This window comes from Lemur catta, chromosome 17 (assembly GCF_020740605.2).
Source record: "Lemur catta isolate mLemCat1 chromosome 17, mLemCat1.pri, whole genome shotgun sequence".
Lineage (NCBI taxonomy): Eukaryota > Metazoa > Chordata > Mammalia > Primates > Lemuridae > Lemur > Lemur catta.
In genome coordinates, this window is record NC_059144.1 from 8,804,409 (window position 1) to 8,825,818 (window position 21,410).

Here is a 21,410-nt window from a genome sequence, read left to right on the forward strand (position 1 = left end):
ATGGCGCAGGGAAGTGTCACCCAAACTGGGGGCCAGGGGAGCCCTCCCTGGGTACTGAATAATTGTGCTGAGGTGGGCAGGGCCCCTGCAGGCTGAGGGAAAGCCCCAGGGAGATGCACCCAGCAAGGGTGCAGATAAGGGCAGGAACAGAGAGGGAGGTGAGCCCACCCTGGGCAGGTCTTAGAGGGCCCCGTTATGGATGGGACATTTCTGAGGGACTGTTTTAAGAAGGAAGAGGGGAAAGGAGTGTGGGTGGGAGATCACGTGATGCCTATTTTTAAGATGTGCTCCGTTCTTCCTCCAGACTAGCCAGCCTGAAGGGCAGCAGATAGAAGCCTGTGGCTTAGTCAAAGATAGTATCAGTGAAACAGAAGGAAATCTAAATTAAGGGCTTTTGGGCAAAACTGCCCGTCCCTTAGGATCTCTTAAGATTGCTGGACATGTGAGTAATGAGGAAGGCTGGCCTCATTGGCAATGGGGGAGGGGGCAGTGGCCAGGAGGAATGATGGCAAGTTTGGATTTGAGGTTACCTTTGAGATATCCAGGTGAACATACCAAGTTGTACATGTGAGTTGTAAAACCAGAAGTTCCCTATAGATGGGTGGTAGTCGAAGCTATGTGTGTTGACAAGATGGCCAAGAGTAAAAATGGCAAAACAGGGATACGAAGGGCTTAGAACTCAGCCTTTTGCTGATTCTTCAAGCCCACACAGTGTGCATTCAGATTATTTATTCTGTTCAGGGCTTGGTGAACTACTTTGGTCTGAAGACTGACGTCTGTCTTCCTGTTGGACAGTCCCCAGCCATTACCACTTTGGATATTGCCCCTACCCCACTCTCCATTCTCTCCTTCTGGAATCCCTATTGGTTGTATGTTGGATCTTCTCTTTCTGTGAGCTCCGTCCTTGTGATTTTCTTTGCCTACCTGCTGTTTCCCTTGTATCTGTCTTACAGCATACAAATACTGTCTTCAGTTGCACCTAATCAATATGCTGTGTAACTCATATCTTGGGTTTTTATTACAAGTACTCTATACTCTTCACTTCTGACAATTTTAGCTGTGGGATTTTCCAAGTGTGATTTTTTTTTTTTTTTTTCATTTTTCAATGTGGTCTCTTGTTCACTATGGATTTCTATTCCTTCTTAATCACTTAAATTATTTCAATTATTTTAATCTCTTTGAGAATGTTGTCAAATTTTACATAGAACTCTCTCTACAACAATCTCAAAGACATTAAAATAGAATTGTTTTGGAGTAATTCAATTCTGGAAGTACTAGTTCTATTTTGGGTGGAATATCAGCTGACCACCCTCTTGTGTTGTTCCCTCTCATGCAGTTTATAGTTTTCTATTGTGGCTCCATCTAGATGTAGGATTATTTTTTATTTCCTACTGGAAACTCATGAGCTGTAGCTTATGAAATTGTCATCATTCATAGAGACCATCTTTGTGTTTTCTTCGGCTTCAGTGCTGAATCCATTTACATTTTGTTTTGTCAGCAGTATTCCTGCGCTGGGCATAGATACAAACTCAGGGCCCACACCCATGCTTGTCCTGGCCCTGAGGTTTCCATTGCTCACTCAAGGTCCAGTACAGACACAAAGCTCACTCTCTGGTTTCTCAAGGCTGTGGGGGAAGTTTCTAGCCTCCTTTCATGGAAAGAACACTCTTTGGGACTATGGGATTTATGCATAGGTTCTACCCTGACCAAAGACCATGTCTTCTCTCTCCTCAAGTCATTAGAAACCCAGCCACAGCCCCCTAGACCTGTCTCCTGGGAGCGAATTGCCCGTGGGCTGCCTGGGTTCTGTGCCTTCCCAGCTGGAGGAATCGCCTGTCATCCCAGTTTGCCATCTCGCTGGGATGCAAGACCTATCTATCACCTTTCACGGATGAGTGCCAGTAATAGTACCAAAGGAAAAGATTAGAAAATGCAAGCAAAACTGTAATTCAGAAGTAGGTAGCTGTTCCTCCCTGTGGCACACACTCACCTTTGGTACATTCTGCGCAACAGAGAGATGGCAGGTGGGGATTTCATGGGCAGGAGAGGGCCACCAAACAGCTCCTCAGGTTACCCAGGCCCCGTGGTTGCAGTCACCCACTACACCAGAATACGGGAGCTCGCAGAACAGCAAAGACATTGGATGTGGTTCAGAGAAGCTAATTCTGTGCCCAGACCATTACTAACCCTGCGCCCCCACGTCTGTTCCTCACACGTTCCCAGCCTCCATTTCTGCATCTGGAACACGTCATCCCAACCAGCCCCCAAGGCCGTTGTCAAGGTGAACCGGCTGGGAAGTAGCATTCATACGAGGCTGCATCTACCTTCCAGGAGACATTGTGTTTATAAACACAAAGCTGCAAGTTTGCCAGCTGCACTAGAAAGAAATGATTTATCCAGTTTGTGCTGAGCCCTCCCGGCCATATCTGACTGTCCTTCCTTAGTCTCCCAGGAGCGTGTCTCACTGCGTGTCTCCTGTGTGGTCTCCTGCGTTCGGGCACCACCCTACATCATCCCTGGCTTCACTGTGTCTGTGGACAGCGCCACGGAGCCACGCGAAACAAAGTGTTTGGGGGAACATCGTCTCCATTCTTTTATTTGTTCTGTAACTTGAATTACAGAGATTCAACTCTGTATTGTGTACAGATTCTCCAGCTGAGGAAAACGTCCAGCCCTTGACCATGAGCTTGCGTGTCAGAATTCAGAAAGCTCGCCACACCTACCCAGCTGGGGTCACTGTCCTCCTTGGGATGCTGCTGTCAGCTCCAATCATTTGCAGCATATATTGAAATTGACTGTTTCATAACATGACAACAATACACATTCCTGGAAAGTGCAGTCCATCCCGTCCCTCTTAAAGCTCACTGTCGCCGGCAGGGCGGGTGAGCTGTGAGAACTCGCTGCTGTTGGACTGCAAATGATTCTTTATTTCTTGCCCTTGATAGTCATATTTACATTGGTTTTGATTAGCGTTCCCTCATCACTTTCGCTTCCTTGTGTTTGTTCACAGGTGTTTACTCAGATGGCCAACACTCTTGAACTCTCCTGTTTGCCTCCCTGCAGAGAGGCTGACTGAGCGTCACTGCCTCCAGGACTGTGCCCAAACTGCATCTTGGGCCCATGGCTACGGGCTGCACTGACTGTAGGCCACAGAAATGTCACAAATGTCTCTCTTGGTCAAGAGCAAGAGACTGTGGGTTAATCAGTGGCAAAGGAAGAAAAATGAACACGTGTGAACCAAGCATATGATGAAATCAGGAAAAGCATATCTCTGATAAGCGTATCTCTGTTATTTTGCCATGTATTGAAAGCAAAGGAAATTAACTTAGCTGCAAAAATTATTCTACAAGTCTAATACAGAATGAGCTAGGGATGCTGCTTCCCAGGCAAAGCCACCTCTGCTGGACCGTCAGGGTAGAAGTGGAGTCCCTGGCAGAGAGTGGTTGCCACAGCAGTAGATGCAAGGTGGCCCCATGTCCCGAGACATGACTCCCTTCATGTCCTCCCCCTTGAATCTGGGCTGGTCCCCCTGACTCACTTGTAACCAGTGGGACACAGCAGGAGTGACGTTTGCATCCTCTGTGGCTGGTGGCAATGAGAAACTCACAGCTTCTGCCTGGGTGTCCTGGAGCACTCACGCAGAGCCCCGAGCTGCCACACAAGACGTTCAACCAGCAGTGACCACCACGCTGGAGAGGCTGAGGCACCAGGCATGAGCAAAGCCGTCTTGGACCCTCCTGAGCAGCCCAGCTGCCAGCTGGACATCAAGGGACCCTAAGTAATGCCATGCTGAGTAGGAGAATTGCCCAGCCAGCCCGATCTGGACTCCTGACCCGAAGTCATGGGATAGATAAGATTGTGTCATTCAAACCTACAAGCTTTGCAGTGGTTTGTTGCGCAGCAGCAGGTGATTAGAACAGCCAGCTGTCCCCACAGAGATGCGGCACTGGAGAAAGTGTCTTTCAAAAAATCTATATCATTAATATTTTCAGAGATATAAGGAATAAAATGAACTTTCTTAAGCAAAATCAGGAAGTTATGAGAAAGCAAAAGAAAACAGAAAAAATTCTTAAAAATTAAATAACATAATATCCCAAATCAAATCCCATAGAAGACTTGGAGGATGGTTGAGTAAATCCCCCATAAATTGTAACAAAAGGAAAGAGGTGTAGATGATGAAGAAAGAAAGAAGGAAAGAAAGGAAGAAACAAGCAAACAGTTGGAGAAATAATTCAGGGACAAGTTCTTTTAAATCGACATTTTAGAACACCTGGGATAAGGGGGCTTCCCTGAAAGCTTCTAAAGAGAAGGAAAGGTCACAGCTGTGAAGAGGGTATGAGGATGATGCTAAACTGTTGACAGTATTGAAAGCAAGAAGAGTCTGGGGCAAGGCCTTCAGAAATCCAAGGAAAAATTATTTCCAATGTGGAATTCTATACCTAGCCAAACTGTCAGTCAGGTGTGGTGGTAGAACATGGTCATTCACAGACATGCAAAGTCTCAAAAGCAAAACACCCATGCACTGATTCCCAGGAGTTTCAGCCACATGTGTTTGAGGCATAAGTCTTCCTCAGATAGGCCTGAGGTCTAGGAAACAAAAACTGTAACACAGAAAGAAAGCAAAAGGAATTCCCAAGATGAGGCACCAAAGAGCAATCAATTTCAACTGGAGCAGAGTGACAAGAGTCCCCAGGAATGTGATATGCAGGAAATAAGAAGGAATTGGTAGATTATCTGATATGTTTGATTATATCCTCAAAGATTGTGTTGAGAGGGTGTTGATGGATATAGCAAAGACAGGGGATAAGTTCATGGAACAGATGAAAACCTATAGGAATTGAGGCCAGGGGGAAAGAAACATGAAGCAGTGCACTTGGCTCAGCAGTGACCAGCATGTACGTGGTCAAAATAATGACTTGACTAAGTGTGGTGACCGTGTAGGAGGGTGGGGGAAGGGAGGGCTTGCAATGGGGAGGGCTTGTAAGAAAGCTAACTAGTTAGTGACAATTAGTTGACAAATTGATAGATCAAGAAATTTTAAAAATTATAACTTCTTGAGAAAGAAGTAAATAGCAGATGGATCCCCTAACAAAGTTAAAACTATGTCTTTGGGAAAGGACCTCAGAGGTAGGGAAGTGCCCAAGACGTTGCTGCTGACGTGTTACTTTATAAACCTTTTGGTGTGGTGTGTTTTTTAGAGCCCTGTGTACATACTGCTTTGATTGTGAAAACTATTGAAAAGACTGAATATATGCATCACCTATCAGCAATTCCACTCCTAGCTATACAGCCAGCAAAAATAAGTGTATATGCTCATCAAAAAAAAAAAAAAAAACCCTAGAATGTTCATAGCAGCCCTATCTTAAGAGCCAAAAACTAGAAACTTTCCAAATGCATTTTGTGCAGGAGAATGAACAGATAAACTGCAGTCTGTTCCTGCAGCAGGACACTAGAGAGTGCGTGGACTGTCACTGCACACAGCAGGGGTGAGTCTCACAGGGAGTGTGGAGGGAGCCAGGCCCAGGCGTGATCTACAGCATCTGCAAGATCTACAGCATCTGCAGGATCTACAGCATCTGCAGGCTCTGTTGGCAGAACGCTCCGAGGCAGGTAAAGCCGATCTGGGAGCTGTAAGTCAGGATAGTGGGCACTTCAGGGGGACCACAGCAAGGGGCAGAGGCAGCCCTGTGGGGTTGTACGCACCGTTCTTGGTGCCAGCGCTGGGTCCACGGCTGGGTGCACATTGTGGAGAGTCTCCAAGCTGGGCATTGAGGAACTGTGCACTTGCTCTAGGAGTGTTACACTTGGTATAAAATTTTATGTATATAGTATATGTAATACGTATTGCAAAATATATATTCTCTATAATGTATATAAACAACGTTTTTTTTTTTAAAAGAAGGACAGACACAGGGAAAGCCATTATGCAAATGTGTGGCCATTTACTGCTATTCAGATCTGAGGAATGGGAATGGTGACAATTGTCAGTTCTTCTGATTCCAGCTCTAATTCCGATTTAATAATGGAACTTTTTATGATCATATGATCACTATTGTTCCTTAACAACCTGCCTTGTGGATACCTGTGATGGCCTAAAGAGAAGGGGTGCTGGCCAGACCTGGGAGTACAGTGCGGGCACCCTCCCGGGCAGCAGAGGTGAACAGGCAGAGGGCAGCAGGAGGCAGGCCTGAGCCAAGGCACCCAGACAAGGACAGCCGCTTGGGCCAGAGCACAAGAGCCCCTCACCCTTCCCCAGGGACTCCTGTCTCTGCTTTGGTTTCTCCTGAGTCCCCTGTGCCCACGCCTGAGCTGTGCCAGCCCCACAGCCCCCGCCCTCGCGCGCAAACCAAGCCTGAGTGCGGAGGAGCCGCGGTAGCTGCTCTCCAGCACGTGGGAGAGGGGCCGAGCGAGCGTGTGGAAGGCGCTCTGGCCCAGGCTGCCGGGAGGAAGCCCCGCCAGGAAGGCTGCTCACAAGATTTGGTGGCTTCTCCATCCCCTGTGGAGAATGGGGGAGGATGGGGTGGTGGTCACAGCACCCTGTCCCACTGTAGCCTGGCACAGTGGCCCTTGTTCCCGTTGGTGTCCAGTGTTGTCACCATGTTCTCTGTACATTGAGATCCACAGATGGGGCTGGCCTGGAGGACAGGGACGCTCAGATGTCTCCCTAGGAAGGCCCTGCCCCTGGGTGCAGCAATCCATCCCAGCAGGGGGTGGGGTTGGCTTGGTGCCAGGCCCAGGTGTCAATCTGGGCGTCAACTGGTGTTTGAGTTGGGTTTTAACCAAACACAGTTGGTACATTTGGTTTCATAAGTTGTCTCCTCTCCGCCATTTGGACCTAACTAACAACAGAAGATTTATTTTTTTAATGACTTAAAATAGAAGACTTGCTAAAAGGCTGGGAGTGGGAATGTCATCAGAATATACCTGAGCCTAAATATAATCCAAGTAGGAAAAAAAAAAACATGGCATGTGTGTTGGGGTTTGAGTGTGACCATTTGCCCCGGCGAACCTTCCGTCCCGTGGTTTGCATTTAGGTGACCCTGCTGTTCCCATTCAGAACATTAGGCTAAGTCTGCCGCTTTCTCGAGTACAACTCTAGAACCTTGTCAGTGCGTGGCGAATGTCAGATGGTAATAAATAGTGGAAATAACCTTTACAGTAATGCAAAGAAATGTAATCCAGCCAGACAGCTATTGGTAGTAGAAGAAATACGAGCCATAATGTATTGAGGGTTATAAATTTCCAGAGAAATGGTTCGGGAGGCAGCGTCTTGCAGAAGCCCTGGTGGCAGGTGTCCAGGGATGGCACTGACTGTGGAGGTGCCCCCATCTGTGCCTGGACCGGGCTGCTCCCCACAAATGGAGCATGGAAACATCTGGCCTTGCCCCTAAAAATAGCAACTGTAGGAAAAACAAAGCAGCAGGGATATCCCTTGAAGAAAATTGTGATTTTTCCAAAACTTCAAACAACAGTGGGTAACTTCCTGCCAAAGGAGATGAAGACGTTGGCAAAAGCTTGTGGGAAACTCACTCTAGAGCAAAGAGAAGTGGGCCCGTGGTTCCTGGCCCCTCTGAGAGAGCCCAGAGCCAGGCACTTCGGAATATCTCTGGGTCGTCTCAGGAAGGGGAGAAGTCACACAGCAGGGGAGTGGAACCCAGCGTAGAGGACCTCGCCTTGGGGTCACTGAGAACTGGGGTCCCTGACAGTGAGTGCACTTCCCTGTGACAGACCCCAAACCTGCTTCCCTGCAGATTTCCAGGGGCTCCCCCCTCCCCTGCCCACCCAGTTCCCTTCACCTTGCAGCGGTTTCATTATCGCCACCCTGACGTTGAACCAGATGTCGGCCCCTTCTCTTTGATTCCCTGCATGTGAAGTAAATTCACGAAAGGCGTGGATGTGTGGAGCCGGCCTCTCCGAGGCTGGGGAAGCCCCCGCAGTGCGCAGCCTGGCAGACGCCTCAAACTTCCATTTAAGGCATTTTCCCTTCTTTTGGTTCATCCCACCGTGGGGTCTTCCTGGGGGGTCCTCGGCCATGTCTTCTCCAGATCTGCACTTTCCAATGTGGACAGCTATGTGTGGCATTTACATTTAAATTCAATAATTAAAAATGGATAATGTTAAAATTCAGTTCCACAGTCAAAGGAGCCGCATTCCCAGTGCCCCATGGCCACAGGTGTGTGGCACAGATGTGAAGCGTCTCCGTCCTCCAGAAGGTTCTGCACAGCTGTGATGTGGACCTTCCCTCCCCAGCTTCTGCCCATTTTCCTGGCTCCTCTCTCCCCCTCTTCCTAGATTACCTGAGAATCTGCATTCACCCCCGCTCTGTCACGCACAGCATGGCATCCTGCCCAAGCCACAGAGCCAGTGTCCTGGGCGTTCAGCGCAGCCATGGGACTTCTCGTTAACAGGTGTCACTGCCCATAGAAAGGACAGTGCTATAACTACTTCCTCTTTGGACAACACCTGATTTAGATCTTCGTGGTTAGTTGTAGATCCTGCATCAGAACAGTGGCTGTCAGCACGGGGCCTGCCTCCAAGGGGCTCTGCCCGTAGTGGGAAGGCTTCTAGCCAGAGTGTGCTGCTCTTGGGAGCTCTGAGGGGGCAGGGGCTGCCGGCCGCTGTGACGATGCGATGTGCACTGAGTGAAGGTGCACCAGGCCCTGTCCAGGCACCTGCCGTGTGCAGGATGCAGACCTGGGTCCTATGTCTGGATGGCGTGCCCGCGTCCAGGCAGAGAGGCACATGCAACTGCTCCATGGTGTCCTGTGCCCCGGGATGGAGGCCTCGGGCCTCAGAGGAGGGAACCGTCTCTCAGCAAGGTGGCAAGTAGGGCTCCCACAAAGACACAACAGATGAGCTAGGGCTGGAAGTATTGTAAAGAGGGGTTGCAATGGTGACAAATGACAACAAGGCCACTGCAGACACAATCAGAGCGAACAGAAACTGAGGGAAAGACAAGAGAAGCCGGGAAAGGGGCGCCTGGCCCACGCCTTCCCTGGACAAATAGCATTTGCATCTAAATTTAGAGGAGAAATTAGCAGCCCTTTTCCTTTTCTCTTACTTTCCTTCTCTGGTTTTGATATCAAGATTTTACTGGTTTCATAAAATGAATTTCTCTATTCTCTGTCGATAGTTCTTATCTATTTTTAATTCTTGGTAGAATTCATTTCTAAAATTATCTTGGGGCGCAAGAGCAGATTTTTTAAGTTGTGCTTTCTTCCAGTGACCGGCGCTCCCCACAGGTACCAGTGGCCCATCTCTGCGCCAGCAGCAGGTGACTCGGGCCTATTGGTACTGGGTATAAGCCAAGGCCTTGTGTCCCAGGTTTATCCCATTATCGTTGCAGGGCACTGAGATTGTTTATCCTTTTTATTATTGTTGGCATTTGGCTGGTTGCCAGTTTGGGGCCATTATGGGTAATATTGCTGTGCACATTCTTGTAGATGTCTTTGGTGAACACATGAACAATCTCTGTTGGGTGTGTGCCAGGAGTGGAATTGTCGCACAACGTATCTGTATGGTCAGCTGTGAGAAACCCTGATGGCTTCCCCAAGTGGAGGGGCAAATTTCCCCATTTACCTGCCACCAGGAGTGTATGAGAATGTTGGTTTTGCCACATTCTCACCAGCCGCTCCGGGGGCCTGGTGTACAGCGCTGTTCTGAGCTGCACTCGGCGGGGCAGCCTCCTTCCGCTGTGACTTTCATCTGTGAGCTGAAACACCCCTCTGAGGAGCCTTCACGATACAGAAATCATGTCTTTGGGCCCCCAGAGCCCCTGTCCCCACTCCCCTGCCAGCATAGGTGCCGGTACCGGGTGCTGCTCGGGACTTCACCAGCCACCTGCACTTGCTGTTTTCTGACAAAAGGCCCCAAAATGAAAGTGACAAACTTCACTCGTGACCTGTTGGCAAAAGGGCAGGGAAGGAAAAGCCCGGCCACAGCGGAGAAGGATCCCAGCCCAAGGGGCAAGCAGGCAGCGGCTTTCCTACAGCAGGCTCAGGACAGATGCTGATGTCACCTCACGTGACCCTGTGAGGGTGCGTGCCTTTGTGCAGGCTGGAGGGCTGTCTGCGGACGGGGCCAGTGGGGTTGGCTGGTGCCACACACCGTCACCCCCTTTCATCCATCTGGGGTGGCAGAGGTAGAACCAAGAGAAAGCCACCTGTGGGTGCCCCACAGAGGTGCAGCCTCTTAGCCACAGCCCATGAGTGTGACATGCCATGCTGCGGGGGAGGGAGCCACAGCAGGCACCACAGGGTGACGTGACCGGGATTGATTTTAGCAAGTCCAAGGAAACCCCTGTCTTGGGCAAGCTGAACAGTGGCCATGCTAGCCACAGCCTTGCCTACACGCTGGAATCGCCTGGGAGGGGCAGCCAGCCTCGGGAGTTTGCAGAGCGCCCCAGGCGGTTCGAATGTGCAGCCAGGTTTGTGAAGCTCTGCTGCAAAGTTGAGTGAGCCGGCCCGGGGGGTGCTGTCTGGGGCTGGGCTCCTTGGTGAGCTTGCTGAACGCCGCCTCTTGCTGCATGAGTGGCATATAGGGAAGTTTAGATTCCTGATTAGGACAAACAAACATCTTCTCATGACAGCCAAGAAGCCCCGGTAATGTCCTCCTGCCCCAGGAGATGCCTGTTGGTTCTGTTCTGTCGTGTCCCCAAGGGGGGGTGGTGATCAGTGGGGACACGGCTGCCCAGAGCGTCCAGCCGGCTCAGTGGACCCGTCTTCACATCGAAACGCGCTTACGTGCAAAGTCCTGCCCTCGGCAACAGGGTTCATCGGCCCATGGACCCAGGTCAAGGACCCCTGCCCTCCAGGATAGCAAGAAACTTGTCAAGGAGCCAGGAGCTTTAGTGCAGAAACTGCCAGGTGGGCAAAATTTCTTCCAGTCCACACCCTCTCAGTGGGAGGCACAAGCAGTTTTGTAGCCACAATTAACCGTTTTGCATGGAGTCACCTTTGTCAGGCCACAGTGTCTGTTCCGTGCAGTGTAAATGACATCCCTGCCTCGTGGGAGCTCGGACCCCAGCAACTCTCCGCTTCTGTGACACGCAGAGGCTGAGCAGCGTTGCTGAAAAGCAGCCTGTTGTTACTGCTTTATCTGTTTGCTGCTTTCAACATATCTCCACCCATGGGGCCCCGCACATGCCACCTTCCCTAAGTCTCTTGGAACAGTTGCCCTGGAACCAAACATATAAAAATGCGGATCAGGCCCGGCGCGGTGGCTCACGCCTGTAATCCTAGCACTCTGGGAGGCCAAGGCGGGTGGATCGCTCGAGGTCAGGAGTTCGAGACCAGCCTGAGCAAGAGGAGACCCCATCTCTACTAAAAAAAATGGAAAGAAATTATCTGGCCAACTAAAATATATATAGAAAAAATTAGCCGGGCATGGTGGCACATGCCTGTAGTCCCAGCTACTGGGGAGGCTGAGGCAGTAGACTCGCTTAAGCCCAGGAGTTTGAGGTTGCTGTGAGCTAGGCTGACGCCACGGCACTCACTTTAGCCCAGGCAACAGAGTGACACTCTGTCTCAAAAAAAAAAAAAAAAAAACTGCGGATCAAATTCCCCCGGTGTGGAGAATGAGAGTAAAGAAGCCAACGTGATCGTCAAGCAGTTGTGTTGGCTTTGGGTACGAGAGTTCCAGCACGGTGTGTGCTCAGAACCCGCAGAGCTGGGCTCAAGAGACTACCCAGTGCCACCGCCTTCCTCCTGAACGCCCAGGGGACCCGGGGTGCATGAGAGTTAGCAGTTACTGAGTTTATACTGTTCCCTCGGGGCACTAGCCAGGCTCCAGGGAGACCACAGGGGACAAGGGAGACGTGGGCCCTGCCTAGAGGCGCTTACAACCCAGCAGAGAAGGTCGTTACTCAGATGTGTGAACCCTGCTGAGACGGGGAGGCCGAGGGGTCAGGGAGTGCCGCAGGCGGGAGCCCCCACCACGTCCTCTCTGCACCCCTTTGCACGGCAGACCGTGCTGAGGCTGTGACCACAGCGGGGACAGCCACAAAGCTGTGATTCTCATGAGCACTGGAGTTTGGAGTCACCACTGAGGATGGGCAATTACAGTAAATTATGTCACAGGGCATTGCAGGGCTGGGGAGCGCTGCTAGACAAAAGCGAGACTCGGCTAATTATGGCATAATTAATTAATAACTGTTTTCCTAGGAGGCTTCCCATTTTGCGTTCCCTTAGCTCTGTTTCCTGAAAAATGGCTCATGGTGAGCTCCCAACTCCGTTCTGAGGCAAAAAATAGAGAGAAGAAAAAAAATAAAATCTATACTTGAAGACCCAGAAGTTGAGAGAATGAGGGGGAGGTAGAGCAGCAGCCGGGGCCTTCTCACCCACGTGAGTCTCCAAAACTCATGAGACCCGGGTGGGAGGTGACACTCACTTCCTGAATTATCTCTGAGCTTCATGTCCATTGCAAGGGTGCTGGTGTTGTTCAGTTTCAGTGAACCCCGTGGACTCCCCTACTTGTCTATAGAATGTAGAAATGTCACTGATGACATGTGGAAATGGGCCCAGTGAAGACCTGGCTTTCTGGAGATGGCCCATGAGAGTGCGTTAGGACCTTCTGCCTGGGGTGTGGGCTCTGCCTTTGGCCTAGCCACAGAGGGCCCTCGGCTGGCTTGGGGTCGACCTGCCCAGCATTCCACGGGGCTCCCAGGGATCTCAGCTTTGGTGGCCCCCCGCCCCATGTGCTGGATGAGCACATGGGGGGTTCCTCAGTGCTGGTTACAGCAGAATGGCATGGGGGTCCCCCACTCCCATGCCAAGGAGGACAAACAGCAGCAGGAGCCGCCAACCCCACCACCTGGGGCCAAGCAGCAGGACAGGTAACACCCAGGGCAGGATGCTCCTGATGCTGGTGCAAAGGTTCCGTAGTCGGTGCCAGCTCTGTGCCCTTCTCAGCTTCCCTCCTGGGCCCAGGGTGACCCCTGCAGTTCAGGAACATCATACCCACACCCCAAGGCAAGAGGAGGAGGAGGGCTGAGCCATCCGATGGGTCCCATATCTTATCAGGAGAACAAAAACACCCCAGAATCACCCAGGAGACATCCACCGAGGTCACCTGAGCCACATGCCATCCCCAGCCACAGAGGAGGCAGGAGACACCAGTGCGGCATCTCCGCTCTCACTGTGTAGGGGGACAGTGACCGGAGGGTTGGGATTGGGGATGTTGGGTTTGCCACAAAAACCCAATCAGGAACAGTGTCCAAACCTCCGTGGGTTCCTCACGACCCTGAGAATCTAAATTATTTTAAACCAACACCTCGTTTTGTGATTGAACACTCAGAAATGTGGGTATTGGTCTTACATGGAAGATTTTATTGGTGATGAATTTTACTAACTCCGGCTGTGGCGTGAGTGGGACACGGTCGGGAACTGAACAAGGCCATGGCCGCGGGAGGGCTCCCCAGCTGGGGATGACGTCTCATTGCCCCGCAAGGGATTCAAAGATCCCAGCCCAGCGTTTCCTCTCTGGGCAATGAGAGCTCTCCTTTCCTTCCCCGTACGCCTGCCGGGTAATGGAGATGCAATGGTAAGTGTGAACATGCTTTAGGAAGTTAGGTGTTATTCTGACAAACAAAACACTGTTCTTGGGTAGAAAGTGGCAATGGAGATACTTAGCCCATCCCTCAGAGACGGGTGTCAGAGACCCCAGACCCCACCCTGGTGGAACTCCGATGGGCAACTCCCAGCCTTTGCCATGTGGGGAGGCAGCTGCAGGCCCCTGCCCTGCACCCCTTCCTTGCAGTCGTCCTCGGTCATAGCCGGGGGCATGTGCAACTTCACCTTCGGCCTTGGCAAGGCCTCTCTGGAACCTGAAGCCATAGACACGCCCTCCACCCACTGCTTGTTCTGACTCGCTCACCTTGACTTCCTTCTTCTCCAACTCTGCAGACTAACAAAGCCGTGGCCAAGGGGGACTTACACCAGGCCAGCACCAGCTCCCGGCGGGCCCTGTTCCTGGCAGTGCTGTCCATCACTATTGGGACCGGCGTCTACGTGGGCGTGGCAGTGGCCCTCATCGCCTACCTCTCCAAGAACAACCACCTGTGAGCTTCCCTTGGGTGCAGAGCAGAAGCACCGGGCCGGGCGTGGGCGCAGAAGCCGAGGCGCTGGCCCGGGCAGACCCCGCATGATGCTGTACAGAACAGATGATTGCCAAGCGATGCCAGGAAGCCCTGGGATTTTCTACCATGGATCTCTTTTGTTTTTACCCTCTAATTTCGTTTTCACAGCACCGTGTAGAGCACCAGACAGACAGGCACTGCTAATCCTTCCAAAGGCAAGCTCCAAAGATCCTGACCCGCGAGGCTGTCTCTGGATGGATTCTGGTGGATTTACAGCAATGCGGCTCTCTGCAGTGCCCGAATGCCACCGCATTAGCAATATACAAACACCAAAAAATGCGCTTATTTTTTATGGAATACAGTGCAATAGGCAGAGGGCAAGGGACACGTCATTCTTCTGTCTGTGGCCCTGCTTGACTCCTTGTGTCCTTCTGGTCCACGCACCTTCCCTGCAGGAAGAGAAGGGGGCCCTGGTCTGCACACTGGCCTGGCCTGAGAATGCAGGGCCAGGGACCCTGGCACGGGACCCGCCCGCTCCACCCCTTCATGCCGCCCAGCCCAGGAGCGCCGGGCCTCCCCCAGAACATGTCCACACTCAGCAGCTACCCCACAGCAATACGCAATCCTGGGACGTTGTCAATCTAGGATGGGGAGACGGGCCACAGCCCTCGGCGAGACTCCTCCAGAATGAGCCCCATGGTTGCTCCAGAAATCCCGGGCAGCAGAGCCGTGGGCACCCTCAGCATGGAGACACCAGGGGTGCTTCTCCAGTGACCGCCCTGGCAGACGCTCACCTGGTGTTGAGCAGTGACACTAGTGACCTGGAATCGAGATGGGCCTTACTCTGTTGACTCAATGAATAGCTATTTTCTTGTCATTTTTTTAAGTGCAACTCTTGCTTCCTGCTGCTTAAGTTATCAGACATATGCTGAGGAATAAGTAATCACAGACATTTTAATACCATTTCATTGCTGTTTTATGAGTGTTCATTACTTAACAAAAATTATCTTTTAGCTTTTTTGCTTAAGACTTTTCTTTCTGATTAATGGCCGTTGTGGGGTTTCAGTTATTCTTTTCACTTGTGGTTTAAGTAACTGCGGAGCCGTCAGGCCTCGCTGCTACAACAGGAGGGGGGCCTCGAGAGCCACCGCGGCCCTGGCGGCTTCCGTGTCCACCTGAACACCATGAATAAATCCCCTCGGTGGACACAGAGACCCTCTCTCTAGGACAGTGATGTCACCCCTGGCACTCAAACAATTCCTGATGCTTGCTTGGTCAGATGTGCAGTCTGGTGCGTGTAGTGTGTCGCAGAGGTTGAGGACTGCTGTCCTGGGACAAGGACTGCAGGTTTGATGCCCCCTCCCCCACCACTCTCCCCGTTAACCTTGAGCATTTAATATTCTGGGAATTATTAACACTGTCTTCCTGAGTCAAATCTGAGATCCATTTAGTGTTTGTCTCTCACGGATGGTCCAAAACATACTCTCAGACCTTAATCCTAAGAAGGATCTATGGAAGCCCAACATCCCTGGGAGAATCACAGTCACCTGGCCATAGAGAGCATGGGTTTGAGGTCAAACCAGCCTGGATTTGAATCCAGTTGTGCTATTTACTAGCTGTGTGATCTTGGATAAATGTCTATGCCTCTCTGAACCTCACTCTAGGAGAGGATAATCAATAAGGCCAGTAGGATTGCTAGGGAATATGCAGTGCCTGGCATGGGCAGGTGGTTATGGTTGCTCAGTGTCCCTGGGCAGGTTGTCCCACAGCTAATCTGTCTTTCCATCTTTCAGCCCAGTCACTCAGGGTTTATTCATCATGAGCCATTATGCCAAATATTTGTCCTGAAATGATCCATTTTCTGTTTGAGGGTTGCATGTCTCTGGATTTGGTGAAGAAGTAGAATCATTCTTCACATCCTCACCCATCAGCTCCATTGTCACTGTCACAGTCACCCTGAGCCAGGCCCTGTGTGCCAGGCACCTTACCTCCTACAAGGCCACCTGCCATCGTGTTCCAGCCTTTGCAGATGGAAGAACCTCAGTTTCCAGGGGTTCAGCCCTCTCTGGACTTTCTCGAGCTCTGCTGAGTCTTTCTCAAGGCCGGCACCGTGACCACCTGTGGTATTTGCCTGAGTGGTCACAGGTGTGAGTGGTCACAGGTGTGCCAAGGGGCAGGGCCAAGGGAAGGCAGGCGTGGAGCCCAGCAGCTCACCTGGTAGGTAGGCACAGTGCGTAACAATCCCACCACTGGCTTGGCCTTAGTGGTGGGGGTGGTGGTTGACTGTCACCTTCAGTGGCTCTGTTGGTGACTGCTGTGCATAGAGCCATCATCTAGGCATGCTGGGGTGACTGCGCCTGCCTGGACTGCATCACCGTGTGAGGCCCCCCATTGACCAAGCGCGGCCTTGCCCAGCTCTGCACGGGCATTTGGCCTTGTTACCTCCACTCGTCCTCCCAACACCCCCAGCAGGGAGGTGAGAAACCAAACTCCAGAGAAGGGGGCTCAGGTGGCACTGCTCAGACAGCCAGATACACAGTGAGGACAGAGCCCCAGGTACACACCCCCAGCCCCCTCCCCACCAGGTGACAAAGAGCCACGGTGGACTCTCTTTTTGCCCCTTTGAAAGGCTTCTCTTGTACATAAACACTCTTCCTGCGGCCATGGTGTTGACACACAGACCCAGACACATCAGTGGTTTCCCCAGGTCCTAGTCAAGGTGCACCCTCCCCCGACTGCCACTGGCGTCCTGTTGTGCCTTCCCGCCTCTGCTGTTTTACTAAGCAAGAAAAACTGCGTTTTAGCCAAGATCACATTGGTTGGCAGGTCAAGACTCGTGGGGATTTGCAAAGGGTATTTTGGTCTATATTTTGCAGCCTATCTCTGCCAGCAGGTGGTGGGAGCAATCTGGGGAGACGGACGGAGAGGCCTGAGGCCACTTGCATGGAAAAGGACATCTTGGCAAAGGCGCTTAGGATATATCTCAGTCCCCACAAATGGTCCCCTCCCACATCCGTAGAGATGTCCCTGGTGTACCTGTCATTCAAGAATCCTCTCCATCCCTGCTTCCCTCGGCATCCCTGACTGCAGCAGGCATCGCCCCCCACCAGGGGGCCCCAACACACCAGGGGACCCCACCCCACCAGGTGTCCCCATCTCACCAGGTGTTCTTTTCTCACCAAGTGTACCCACCTCACTAGGGGTCCCCATATCACCAAGGGTCCCTGTCTCACCAAGTGTCCCCATTTCACCAAGTGTCCCCACCTCACCAGGTGTCCTCACCTTACCAGGTGCCCCCAGTGTCAGCAGGTGCCCCCACCTGACGGGATAGCGCAGCTGCCATGGGGAACTACAGTGAGTCCTGAGAACATGGTGGGGGGCCACCTGGGCGTTCCCAGTGCTGTCGGGACACAGCCCCACAGACAGCAGGACCCGCCTCCCAGAGCTGGGCCGGGGCATCGCTCAGGCCCTCTGCGGGTGCCAGAGGCCGTGCCGCACCCCGATGGGTGTGAGTGACCTGTGGAGCAATCTTCCCATTTGCCACCCGCCGCTCCCACTCCCTGTGCAAAGGCCGAATGGTCCCGAAGCTGAGGCCGTGGCCGGAGCTGCTTTGCAGAGCCCTGGTCTGTGCCAGGGCCTGGCCCTGAGATTTTAGAGTGTCTCCTCGAGGCCCCTCGTGGACGGGCTGACGTGCCAGCCCTCACAAGGACAGTTTCGTGCTCCTCTCCCCACTCCAAGTCCACCCACATCAGTTGCCGTTGGTGTTGACATCTGTTGACCCAATTTGCCAGCAAGCCATTAAGTGTCGGTTCACTTAATGAGTCAGGCTGACCTCTCGGACAATGCGGCTGTCCCCTCTGCCATCTAGAGATCACCTGGTGCCTCTGTGTTGAGCTGACAGTGTTGGGGGTGCGTTGGAAGTGGTACGAGGCTGTGGCTGTGATTTCCCACCGCCCAGCCCCTGCCCCGTGACCTCCTGAAAGCTCCTCCCTGCTCTTCATTCAGCCGCCCACACTCGCCTGCAGGTGCTGCTGCCCTTTGGAAAGCAGTGGTGGGCGCTAAACCCACAGACAGCCCGGCTGCAAACCAGCCATGTGCGTGGAGCAAGGAACGTGTCACGAGCCCCACAGGAGGGGATCGGAGCTCCCTGCAGGGCGAGGGCAGAAGGGCGGGGAGCTGCTGGCCTCGCATTTAAGGCACACAGACCGCAGCGTTCAGGGGGCGGCACTGCAGGAGTGGGGATGGGGCTCTGGACGACGAGAAAGGCACGGACAGCTGCCCCACACACCAGGGAACCGGACGGCTGGGAGTGGGGCTCCACGCAGGTGGGTGTAGCAGGCTGACTCCCAGGCAGGGGAAGGCCTGGGAGGCTCCAGGGATTTGCCCACCTCTACCAGGTGGAGAAGCAGTGAGGCAGGACGGGAGGGGCAGGTGGGGTCAGGGCAGAAGGTGGGGGCCTCGGGCAGAAGCAGTGAGTGGGGCTGGTCTGGGCTTTGCAAACCCAAACAACAGTGCGAGGAGCAGTTCAGGCCACAGGGGAACCTATGTTTGCTTGAGCTGAAAGGTGACAGACAGGCCTCTGCCCCAGGAGGAAAGTCAGAGGTTCTTTCCTTTGGCTTTTGTTGTTGCTGCTGTCGTGGTTTGCTTCGTTTCATTTTTGAAAGCCCGTGGAGTCGGGCAGATTTCTCGCAGAAAGCCTTGGAAGGCCAGAAGACAGCGGTGTGCAGGTGGGCTGAGTCACCAGCGTGGCCTCGCCTCGGGGACACCACCCCTCAGTTACTCCCGGACACCTGCAGTGGGGCCGCTTCCCACACTGGGAGGCTGGCACTGGGCCTGCTAGGCACAGTCGACAGCGTCTTTGGTCCCTTCTGTCCAGCGGAGGCCCCGGACCCGCCACAAGTGCCCGTGCCCGCACCTGCCGGAGGCCCCATAGGAGGGAGTGAGCGCTGCCTGGAGCGGCTCTGCGCCCGCTGTGGTGAGGTCTCGGGAGAGCCTGTGCGCTCGCTCAAACGCTCCGGCACAGCTGGCGCATCCACTGCCAGGCCTTCAGGTCATGGCGTGAAAGCCACTGGTCAGGAGTGACAAGAACAGTGTCTTTGTCCTGACCTTGACCAAACCCTCCCTGACTTTCATTGTGGGCAACTCCATTGCCTGATGTGCATTACACTCACGACATTGTGTCCAAATGTCACAACCGAGACACAGGCCACCAGGTCCCAGACTTAGAGCTTTCTCCTCCTCTGTGGTCCAGGATCAGCTCCGTGCCAGCCCTGGCTGTCGGGCACCACTGCCCTGTACCTCTGCAGCCGTCCCTGCCTTGCAGGGGTGGCCATGGCAGGTCCAGGCTCCGGGCTGGAAGACAGCTGTCCCTTCAGCTGAGTTCTGCCACCAGTCTCCTCTGTCACCCAGAAGCCCTTTGCTCTGAGGGACACAGAATGAGCCTGGGGCTGCACTTACCCAGGACAGGGGAATTCAGCACCTGGTGTGACACAGGCTGCAAAGATTGAAAACCGCTCTCCGTGAGATGCCAGCTAAGTGCTGGTGTGTCGCCCCTGCACCCCTACTGCCTCTGGGGGACTGTGCTTTGGTTTTCACTGAAATCAGGTCATTCTGGCCCAATTTGAATATAGAGAGATCAATGAGATACCTGTGTATCTGTGAGAGAGAACTTCACAAAATCCCAGCATCAGCACCACCACGTAGGACTCCGAGCCATTCTCACTGGTTAGGACACCTCGTGACACCCGAGTCCAACTCATGACTCCGCCAAAAAATAAACACCGATTTGGTCTGTTGTCTGTCTACGCCAGAGACTCTATCTTTGGGTTCAAATTATTTTATTAAACCAATCAAGATCTATAGTTGGAACAAGATGGTTCCAGTTCCTCTCAGTCACCCGAACTGATGTCTCCATTCCCTGGATATGGTCCCAGCACATTTTAAACGGTCTCTATTTTTCTGTTTGCATGGCTGAGGAAGCATTCCTGCCGCGCAGAGAGAATCTGCTGAGAGTGGCTGGATCAGCTGGAGCCTGGACGGAGAGCTGGGAGGTCCGTCCCTCTCAGCCAAGAGGCAGGTCCTGCACTCGCTCTCTCGAGAGGTCCCTGTGTGGTTGGCAGCAGGAGAGGGGCACTGTCTGGCCATGGTCCTTGGTGTAGAAGAGAGATCAGGCTCCCTTCAGTGTTCCTCACCCTTCCTTTTAGTCCATAATGGGGAAATGGGGAGGAATTCAGTGTGGAAGCCTCACAATGAAATTCCCTCATTATTACTCCCAAAGAAAATCCAGCTGTTCGAGTGTCCTGAACCGACTCCCCGTCTGGCATCCTATGGATTATTAAACAGCGGGTCTTTTTAAAATAACATGTACCTTAAATTTGACCGTGCATTGCAAAATGATCTCATCCCACACTCTCTGCAGCCCTGGGCCATGTCTGAAACCAAGCTCAGGCGGCTGTTTTCACCAACATTCCCTGGACAAACTTGGCTTTGGGCTCAGGCGAGGAGCACTGGGGCAGTGCCCTGCCAACCACGCAGGGGCAGCTGCAGCCATCCCCGAGTCCGGTCTCGCTGAAACCCGGGCAGAGAGGGCACCTGGCTGTGTGCACCCGACTCGGAGCATGTCCTTGGGGTTTGTGGCAACAGGAAGGTTCACACCGGGAGAGAGACTGGGGACATCAGGCTTCCTCTGAGTGTCCTGCCGTGTGGCTTCCCCTGGAGCAGGTGCAGCCTTTCAGACAGGAAAGGGACCTGCCCCCAGCCCTCTCCCGAGGGCTTCCCCTGGCATGGCACTCACGTGGGTCCAATTCACAGGGGAGTGGTGACCGCAGTGGTTGAGGCCAAAGGCATAAGGCCAGGGAGATGTGAAGCCAGAGGCCCGGGTGAGCCACTAAGTGCACAGGATAGCAGAGATCCGTCAGCAAATGGGAGGCACAGCCAGGGACAGTTTTGTGCCCACCCCCGGGGGATATTGCCAAAGTCCGGAGACATTCTGAGCTGTCACAACTAGCCCTGTAGCGCAGAGAGGCCAGGGGTGCTGCTCCACGTCCCACAGCCCACAGGACGGCCCACGGCAGAGGACTAGCCAGCCCCAGGTGTCAGCAGTGCCGAGAAACCCTGCTGTGCGTCATCTGTCTTGGTCATGCGCGTGTTGAAAAGTGGCTCTGAGTTAGGCACCACCCAGGTGGAGTAGCAGCCGGCCAGGTAAGCTCGGGATCCACTCGCAGACCTGTGAGAGGGCCTCACTGAGCACCCTTATCATGGCTTAGTTGAGAGAAGGGAGCGGGAACAAGGGAGCCACCCCTCCTCTGAGCCCTGGAAGAGGCCTGTGGGGTCAAAG

At 53.0% G+C, this 21,410-nt stretch overlaps 1 protein-coding gene across 2 annotated transcripts in view; it reads left to right on the forward strand.

Moving 5' to 3' along the window:
• SYNDIG1 (synapse differentiation inducing 1) overlaps positions 1 to 15,087 on the forward strand; it is a 165,669-nt gene extending 150,582 nt beyond the window's left edge. For both annotated transcript variants that reach the window (XM_045528472.1, XM_045528473.1), the window contains exon 4: positions 13,902 to 15,087. In XM_045528472.1, the coding sequence (XP_045384428.1) occupies positions 13,902 to 14,060 (159 nt within the window). In that variant the 3' untranslated portion in view covers positions 14,061 to 15,087. The remainder of the gene's footprint in view (positions 1 to 13,901) is intronic.
• Positions 15,088 to 21,410: the final 6,323 nt, after the last annotated feature.